The sequence below is a fragment of the Numenius arquata genome, chromosome 15 (genome assembly GCF_964106895.1).
Source record: "Numenius arquata chromosome 15, bNumArq3.hap1.1, whole genome shotgun sequence".
Lineage (NCBI taxonomy): Eukaryota > Metazoa > Chordata > Aves > Charadriiformes > Scolopacidae > Numenius > Numenius arquata.
This window is the reverse complement of record NC_133590.1, coordinates 2,059,922-2,069,558: the sequence shown is the minus strand read 5'-3', so window position 1 is coordinate 2,069,558 and position 9,637 is coordinate 2,059,922. Positions and strand designations below refer to the sequence as shown.

Genomic DNA, 9,637 nt, shown 5'->3' with positions numbered 1-9,637 from the left:
AACTCCTCTCTTGCAAATCAGCTACTTACAGTTCATCCCCTTCTCCCATTTCCGTGTGTTTGGACTGCAGGACCAGAGGGGGAGGCAGTTTATGGGGTAAATCATGCTTCCACTAAACCACTTAAAGGCCACGTGATTTGATGGGGGCATTTTTTTACTCCTGTTACTTCCCTGCCTCTGGCATGTCTGGGGCTGTAAAGATACTGGGTGTGGTGCAAGACCAGGTGAGAAGACAGGTTTCCGCTCTAACGTCATTCCGAATTTTTTCTGTTCCTATGGCAAAACGGATGCTGGAGAGACTTGCTGTAGAATCTGCCTTGAAAGTCTTACCTCTAAGATGCCAGGCCGTGCTCGGTGTTAAGTGAAATTGTCTGCAGCTCATTAACATCAAAGCATTTTCTCCACTGGTCTGGGCAGCTCAGTAGTAACCAGCAGATGAACCAGCCAACAGCTATGCTCTCCACTAAGCTTCGCCTGCAAACAATTAACATCAAAGGGGAGCTACTGGGAAACGGGAAAAACAATGCTCCCGCTGCAGCAAGTCTCATGGCTGGTGGGGAAGTGGGGGGAGGCCTAAGTTCCACCCCGGTTAGAAACTTTGTGCTGAGAGGTTTGCAGGAGCGTGCTGAGGAATGGCTGCTGGGGCCTGATGAGGGTGTTGGCCAAGAAAACACACTTTGGTTTGAACAAAACGGTCCGATGGTTTTGGCGGTGGCATGGTGCAAGCTCTGGTGTGTCAGAACCAGTCCAGCCGAATTCTGGGATCAAGTCAAATCTGCTGTCACCTTGGTATGTGGGTGATTGCTTGCTTAGCTGTCACTCCTGATGGGTCTCCTGACACTGGTCCCACTGTTCTTTACACCCTTCTTCTCCATCCCTCTGAACACAAAAGTTATGACTAGCGATGCCAGGCGTTGCTGCCCTTTTTTTAAGTGGATCTTGACCCTCTGTTTGCTCTTTGCCACAGGAGGCCTGTGGAATTAAATAATTTTTTAGATTGCAGGACCCTTCCCTTGCTCTAGTTCTCAAGCACTTTCTCCTGTACTGGGTCTTCTGGTTCATGCTTGCCTCATCCTCTTCCTCTCTGCTTTGGCGGTGGGTAAGAAATCCAAAATGTTTGTATTTATCATGCTAGTAGTCTGTGATAGCTCGGGACAGGGCAGCAGTGTTTGAAAAATGAATTAATTCTCATACATGTCCCAGTCGGAGGTCAGAAGCTTTTTGGCAGGTGCTGCACCAGCATGGAATAGAAACAACAGGCTATCTCATAGAATTTGCTTTCTAAACAACAGTCTAGGAATAGAGGATTGCACAAAAGAGACCACCAAAACTGAAACTTCCTATTAATTACTGCTGGGGATCAAGATTAGAGACAATATAACCACAGTGAGTTGTGCCAGCCAGCGCACGCTCCCTTCCTGCTAGCTCTGCCATGGGAGTGCTGACTTCCAGCCGCAGGGCGAGTGATAGAGCTGCAGGGCACAACCAGAACAGTTAAATCCACCGCATCAAAGCTGTAGGATGTGTCTTTCAGGCGAGGTACTTTCTCCAGAGGGCAGGCGCGCTTTGCAGAAAAACCTACGTAATTCTGTTCAAGAGAAGTATGTTCAAAACCGATCAGGCACACGGAAGGACAGCTGATGCCATCTGGGCAATAGTCAAACTGTCACAGAAGGAGGAACTACAGAAATTTATCTTGTCCACCCTAGAAAAAGGAGGGCCGTGAGGAGGCCGTGCACAGAATTGTGTTGGGGGAAGGCCAGGGAGAAAAGATGCTTAAAAGAGCACTTCAGCACTGCCTGGGTGTTAGAGGATTGGGGAATACAGACTGCTGGTACATTAGGAGTGGATCTGCAGCCACTAGGGAAGGGAAATTTGGGGGAAGCCTCCTGAAAGTAGTTAGCGGTAGCAAGAAACCAAACTTGCTCTGAAATGGAGACTGGTGAATTTAAAACCAGCATCATATGACCCAGTTGCCCGTCACAACAGGGATGCAAACTGAGTGCAGAAGAAACAGGGAGACAGTAGCAGCTTGACGGCCGATAGCCGTGCTGCCAGCAAGCCCACCACAGCCAAGTTCATTGTGTGGGCATCGGAGCAAGAGGAGAATCTTACAAGGAAGAATTTGCAGGAAGGCTCAGGAAGACCCCAGTGGGCAGGCACTACTCCCGGTGTATCTGGACTGATAAGGTGGAAGGTCACCAACCTTCTAGCAGCTTGTCCACCTGCTACTCTAGCTACCATCCAGACTGCAGTTCCCTGATGGAGTCTAGAGCATTCATGTTGCAATCCTTTCGTTTAGCTCATTTGCCTCTCAGTGAAGAAGTATTTCTGGGGTTAGTACAGTGCCAAAAGTCTGTTGACTTTTGAACTAGCCTTAGCAAGAGGCATGTCTGGACTTTGAGTGGAAGGAAGATTCCCCATGTAGACTCCAATGGCTCATCACACTGAAAAAGGGGTAGAATTGAAGACCAGGATACCACCAACAACTGCAGCTGAGAGGATCATTCCTGAGTAGAGGTGCCCAAAAGACTTTCCTGCTGCTTGTAGCAGAAAAATTCTCCAAAGTCGTGCTTTCTGTTCCTCTTTCCACCACTAATGGCTTTCAAACCAGGAGTGGGTTTCCCTGGTCACTAAACCAGGCGGTTTCATTCATGAAAACAAGCTTCTCATTGCCCTCTTCACAAGGAAGCTGCATCCTGAAACAGGCTTCTTGCCTTTTGCTACTCTGGTTGCTGTCTGCTATGGGAAGTTCCACCTCCTACCTCTGAATTTCTCCATGAGGGTATTAAGAGCCAATTAATAATCTGTTCTTATGCTTCCATTGGGCTTCAGATACCTCTGTCCCTTCCTTGAAATTTACACCCCACTGGAGCTTCCCTGGTACACCGGCAGAGCACTCATGTCTCAGCTTTGCTTTCCTTTTGCTGGACTGGCTAAACTGAGCTATCTTGGTCTCTCTTTGTAGGACAGGCTCATTGCTCTCCTACCTACACGCACCACGAGCCTGCTCTGTGCCCGTTGTAGTTCCTTCTGAACAGGACAGCCAGCATACTGCAGCTGTGACTGCACCTGAACTGAGGCATAAACACTTCTCTGTCTCCACAGGAGCTATCTTATCTTGGACATTCTGTTCCCAGCTGTCCCATCTGCATACAGGCAGCTTTGACCTCTCTGCTGTTCTAACTCCCTAATTGCGTGCGGCTTGCCAAGGCGAGGGTAATGGCACTGGTGGTAATGGCGCTGGTGGGGGAATAAAGGCCACAACTTACAGAATCACAGAATGATATGGGGTTGGAAGGCACCTCTGGAGATCATCTAGTCCAACCCCCTGCCAAAGTAGGTCCACCCAGAGCAGGTTGCACAGGAACGTGTCCAGGTGGGGTTTGGAATCTCTCCAGAGACGGAGACTCCACCACCTCTCTGGGCAGCCTCTTCCAGGGCTCTGCCACCCTCACAGGAAAGAAGTTCCTCCTCATGTTTAGATGGAACTTCTCATGCTCAGGTTTGTGCCCGTTCCCTCTTGTCCTGTCCCTGGGCACCACTGAAAAAAGACTGGCCCCATCCTCCTGACACCCACCCTTTCAGTATTTATAGGTGTTGATCAGATCCCCCCTCAGCCTTTTCTTCTCCAGACTAAAAAGACCCAAGTCCCTCAGCCTTTCCTCATCAGAGAGATGCTCCAGGCCCCTCATCATCTCTGTAGCCCTCTGCTGTGCCCTCTCCAGCAGTTCCCTGTCCTTCTGGAACTGGGGAGCCCAGCACTGGACCCAGTGCTCCAGATGAGGCCTCCCCAGGGCAGAGTAGAGGGGGAGGATGACCTCCTTTGACCTGCTGGTCACACTCTTCTTTATGCACCCCAGGACACCATTGGCCTTCTTGGCCACAAGGGCACATTGCTGGCTCATGGTCGTGCTGTTGTCCACCAGGACTCCCGGGTCTTTTTCCTCAGAGCTGCTCTCCAGCAGGTGAGCCCCCAACCTGTCCTGGTGCAGTGGGTTATTCCTCCCCAGGTGCAGCACCCTACACTTGTCCGTGTTGAATTTCATCAGGTTCCTCTCTGCCCAACTCTCCAGCCTGTCCAGGTCTTGCTGGATGACGCCACAGCCTTCTGATGTGTCAGCCACCCCTCCCAGTGTTGTGTCATCAGCAAACTTGCTGAGGGTACATTCCATCCCTTCATCCAGGTCATTGATGAATATATTGAAGAGGACTGGACCCAGTACTGACCCCTGGGGAACACCACTTGTTACGGACCTCCAACTAGACTCTCTGACACTGCCCACAATCCTCTGAGCTCTGTCTTTCAGCCAATTTTCAATCCACCTCACTGTCCATGCTGCAGGGTTTGAGGTAAGACATTTCACCCGCCCGAGCTCACCCTCCAAGCTTGCAGAAAGCGGGTGCTGATGTTTTCCTCCGGTGCAGGCACCAGGCCGTACCACCCCTCTCCCTCATCTATCAACGTGCTCACCGCTTGCCATCAGAAATGGTGTTATTGCATCATCAACCCCCTCACGATGCCTGAGCTCATGCTGGAGGGAGGTCTTTGGTCGCATGGTGTGAGGCTGGAGGAGGCAGTGGTGTCAGGGAGCTGTCACTGCCGGATCAGTAGGCCTCTGCCATTGCAGCAGGGTGTCTCTCCATTCCATCATGGCCACCAATAGATCTGGCGTTTTCAAGCAGATCAGGAGCAGATGAGGAGATTTCATGTCTTCCTGACAGAAAGCTAGGTGGCCCCCTCAGGGGTGGGATGTCCCCTCGGCGGTAGTGACCCCCCCTCAGTGGGGACAGTGACCCCCCTGGGGTAGGATGTCCCCTCAGGGGTAGGATGTTCCCTGAGGGGTAGTCTCTCAGAGGTGGGTTGTCTCACAGGGTACAGCGGTCTCTCGGGGTGTGATGTCCCCTCATGGGGAGGACAGCCATCAGGAGTGGGATGGACCCTCAGGGTTAGGATGTTCCCTGAGGGACAGTCACTCAGAGGTGGGTTGTCTCACAGGGTACAGCCGTCTCTGGGGCTAGGATGTCCCCTCAGCCACAGTGACCCCTCAGGGGTGGGATGTCCTCTCGGGGGGAGGACAGCCATCAGGAGTGGGATGTCCCCTCAGGGTTAGGGTGTTCCCTGAGGGATAGTCTCTCAGAGGTGGGTTGTCTCACAGGGGACAGTGGTCCCTCGGGGTGGGATGTCCCCTCGTGGGGAGGACAGCCACTCAGGAGTGGGATGTCCCTTCAGGGGACAGTGACCCCCCTGGGGTAGGATGTCCCCTCAGGGGTAGGATGTTCCCTGAGGGACATTCACTCAGAGGTGGGTTGTCTCACAGGGTACAGCCGTCTCTTGGGCTAGGATGTCCCCTCAGCCACAGTCGTCCCTCTGAGCGGGATGTCCCCTCAGCCACAGTGACCCCTCAGGGGTGGGATGTCCTCTCGGGGTGAGGACAGCCATCAGGAGTGGGATGTCCCCTCAGGGTTAGGGTGTTCCCTGAGGGATAGTCACTCAGAGGCGGGTTGTCTCACAGGGGACAGTGGTGCCTCGGGGTGGGGTGTCCCCTCAGCCACAGTGACCCCTCAGGGTGGGATGTCCCCTCAGGGGGTTACAGCGCCCCCCAGCGGGCGGGCGCGGCGCCGCCGCACGTGCGGGCAGTTGGCGGCGGCGGCCGAGGGGGAGCATGCGCGCGGCGGGCAGGGGAGGGGAGGCCGGGCGGGGGGGCGTGGCTCGGCGCGGGCCGGCGGCGCCTGCGTGGCGCGGCCCGACGGCGGGTGGGCGTGGCGCGGCGCGGCGCGCGCGGCCCTTCCTTCCCGTCCCTGCCCCCCTGGCCGTGCCCGCCGCCGCCCCCACCCCCCACCCCCGCCCGCCGCCCAGAAGATGGCGAGCCCGTGCGGGCGGCAGCAGTGCTCCATCGAGAGGCGCGGCGTCCGCCACCAGCTCGATTCGTGGCGACACAAGCTCATTCACTGTGTAGGTGAGGGACGGCGGCGCGGCGGGGAGGCCGGGCCGGGCCCCGCGGCGGCGGTGTGGCGGCGGGGGCGGGTGGGGGGAGGCTGAGGCTCCGCCGGGGCGGCGGCGGCGGCGGTGGAAGGTGGGGGGGGGGGGGCCCGCCGTGAGGCGAGCGGCGCTGAGGCCTGCGGGCCCGCCCCCCCACCCCCTCCGTGAGGCGAGCGGCGCCGGTCCGGGCCCCGCCCTTCGCCGGGGAGGGCGCCGGGAGGGGGGGGGGGGGGTCCTGCCCTGCCCTTTTGTGCGGCCCCTGTCAGCGCCGCGCCCGCTCCTCCCCGCCCGGCCCGGCTCGGCCGCGGCCCCTTCAAACTTGTTTACGGCCCGCCTGTCACTGCCCATCCGCCGCCGCCGGGGGAGGCGAGCCCGGCCCGGCCCGCCTGCCCCCGGCCCGCCGCCGTGAGGCGAGGGAGGGATGTGGAGGCCGCGGAGCCGGCGGCGGCGCGCCCGCCCCGGCGGGGGGAGGCTCGGGGAGGATGGAGCCGGGGGCGGGGGGGGGGGGGGGGGGGAGGGAGCGCGGTGGCGGGGCCGGCGGAAAGTTGTGGATCGGGGTGCCGGATTGTCGGCGTGAAGGCGGAGCGGGGCGGCGGGGGTTAAAAGGATGTGTGATTGCTTTTCTCTTCTTCCTCCCCCCCATCTCTTTTTTTTTTTTTTTTTTCCTTTTTTTTTTTTTTCCTCTCCTCCTCCTCCTCTCTTGTGCGCGTTTGTTGTTATGCAGGCTCCTTGCAATCGAATATTTGGGGGTTTTGAAATGGAGGTCCCCTACGCCCCTTTCATCTTGAATAACTTTCTCCATTCAAAATACAGATTTTTGCCCTTTTCTCTTTCCCTAGCGAGAAATCGAGGCCTTTTCTGCGGGTCCCAAAAAACAGATAAACGCCAGCTCTAGGCCAGGAATTTGGTGGATGTCTGCAAAGATAGTGAGATAGGTCTGACAACAGTAGACTGTGAACCTCCAGAGTAATCTTAAAAAAATCTCTAACCAGAGCACTGATGTGTCTCTTCTTGTTTGGCCTCCTGCTCTTAATTGAGCACAAATCCTCATTTTATTTTTAAATATGCAAATATGGCCATAATCTGCCGGTGACTGCTCAGCGTAGGTAATCTGTAATAACATTCACAGATTCACTTTAGTTCCTTGTGTGCGGAGTTAAACCTCTTATTGTCAGTTAGCTCAGCATCCTAGTTCATTATCAGGGATTTGAAACACCATTTTTGGTTACAGCAGAAGTTGTAACTGCTGCCGGATATATTTTTGGCTTCATTTAAATGTTTAAATTTCGGTAATATGAAAGCATGCACTAGATGCTTGTTAACTCCAGATTAATACGAGCAATTAACTCGTTTTAAGCAGAAAGCCATTCAAGGGTGATACATTGCTGAGACACTCGGGCTCTACACGGAAGTGCTGGGTTTTCTTTCCGACCAGTTACTGATGCTTCTAGATCCAGTTTATGGGGGTTTTATTTTGATTCTAGCTTTGCTACGTTAGGAGCGTGTTGTTGGCTTCCACCTCTGCTTGAACTGGATTTATTTTACTTCTGTCTCCTTTTCTCGCCTCCCCTTCCCTCGGCTGCTGGAGATCACCTGTTCTAGCCCTTTTTAAACTCCCTACTCGCAGCATGTCGTCTTGTCTTCCTCTCGGTCCCTGCTGCTTTGCCGTTGGGTCCTTCAGTCCTCCAGTGGAGCTGTCCTGCTGCTGGGAGTTTAACCAGATAGCTGAGATGTAAATGGTGGTGGGGAGCTGGAGCGGGGGGGAAAGAAAGAAAAGAAAAATAAAAGGACAGTTTCAAAGCTGCTGTTGTCTTGTCTTGGGGTGAAAAAATGCAAGAATCGTGTCTGTTCTTTGGAAAAATCTTGGGTAGCTGGAGAAGTTTGTGTTATCTACGGACTCAAGGAAAACAGTACGTTATTAAAGTTCTTAGCAACCCTAAGAACTAAAACTTAAAACAAACACCCCCACCCCCTGCCACCCCCATTTATACACACCCTGTTCCACTTCCCTAAAGCCATTTAAATTGCCAGCTCCTGGAGAAGTTGCGTTCTCCTCCGTTCCTTCCCTATCTCTTCCTCATGCTTAAATTTGATATATGTTTTGTTCCTCCGAAAGATTTCCCTCTGTGAAAGTCCCTCTGTGTGTGTTTAACAAAAGATACTGGGAACACTGTTAGGCGCGGAGTTGACTGGGATTTTTTGGAGGTAAAGTACAAAAACATTTTTTAAGAAACAGTCCAAAGTGTAACAGCGCTTTGTGAGTTTTATCTTGATGGCACTATGTCATAAATAGTTTCAACCTCAAATTGATTGGCTTTATGAGATCTCGAGACCTGCCCTGTTCCTAGTATGAATCTTGCATAAATTGTTGAGTCATATAAATGTGTTAATTGTTACCTTTTTTTTGGTTTTGATATTTTTTTTCTTAGAATTATAAAAGGTTTATTGCGCTAGCCCAGGATGGCCGGTGGAAATTATGCTGTGATCTTGACCCCTTGCCCCACATACATCTCTGTTGTCTTTTTAAGTAAGTTTTGACAAAGTTCCTTGAGATTTGGAAGTTGACCTGTTAAGTAATGTAACTTTTTGTTTCACCTGGGCCATTTATAGAAGTCTTTAAGAATTTGTTCCTGTAAGAAATACCGATAGATAAATATGTGGAAGGAGAGTATAGGAACATCCTTCTTTTTTCTTCAGAAATACCCATTCATCTTTCATTCTGAAAGTAAATCTGAGGTGTGTGGGATTTTCTGCGTTAGCATCATTCCCTGAAAAGTCATTCTGATACCACCCAGTAGTCGGAAAAAATAAAGCCTATGGCTTGAACTAGTGCATTTGGCAATAAATATGGCTTAAGTAATTCACTTTCCCCTCTTGTTTCTTGCTTCTGCAATAATCTGCTCTGTTGGACTGTGGCTTCGTGACAGTTTGTCAAACTAAGCTTGTGCTCTCAAGGGGAGCAAAGCCCCAGGAGAACTGAAGGACCACCTTTGCCCCCAGGGAGCCAATTCAGGGTAGCTACACTAGCAGAAAACATCAACTTTTGGAGGGAGTAGAATAATTTTCGGCTAGTATAGCTCCCTGAATGGGCTCACTGTCGGGTGAAGCAAATACCAGTGGTAGCACAAGGAAGAGGGTGAGAATGCACAACTGGTGGGAAGGCAAAGAGTGAGGACGCAGCAGTAGAGATACAGATCATCTTGAACTGTCACAGAGTTGCACCTTCAGTTGTGCCAGCACAGCTTTTTGTGGGAACTGATCTGGCTTAAACCTTCCATCCTCGTCATGCATTTCAAACCCCTTTTTTTGGAGGGAGGGAGGTGGTGTGGCTAATGGGGAACACATCCTGAACAGTGCTGTCGATGCAGCGACGCGATTGAGGGAGCAGCACGCCATGGCCCGGAGGTGGAGGGAAGTGTGGAGAAAGGATGTCTAAGCTCTTTTTGCAGTGAGATGCTTTGGGAACCACAGCGTAGGAGGGTACCCGGGAGCGGTGTGTGGTGTCTTGATGCCCTGATAGGAGTCTGATTCTAGAGACACGCTACATCAGGTGACAACTATTTGGTGCTGACATATGCCTTCTCTATACCAATCTTGAGTGGTAGCATCTTTCTCAGCGGCCAAAAGCAGATATCTATAGACAAATGTATGTTG

The 9,637-nt window shown here is 52.7% G+C and overlaps 1 protein-coding gene across 1 annotated transcript in view; it reads left to right on the top strand.

Moving 5' to 3' along the window:
- Positions 1-5,863: 5,863 nt before the first annotated feature.
- Positions 5,864-9,637, top strand: part of LOC141472134 (ligand-dependent corepressor) — a 61,006-nt gene continuing 57,232 nt past the window's right edge. Inside the window, exon 1 of the mRNA XM_074158965.1 lies at positions 5,864-5,960. Coding sequence (XP_074015066.1) covers positions 5,864-5,960 — 97 coding nt within the window. The remainder of the gene's footprint in view (positions 5,961-9,637) is intronic.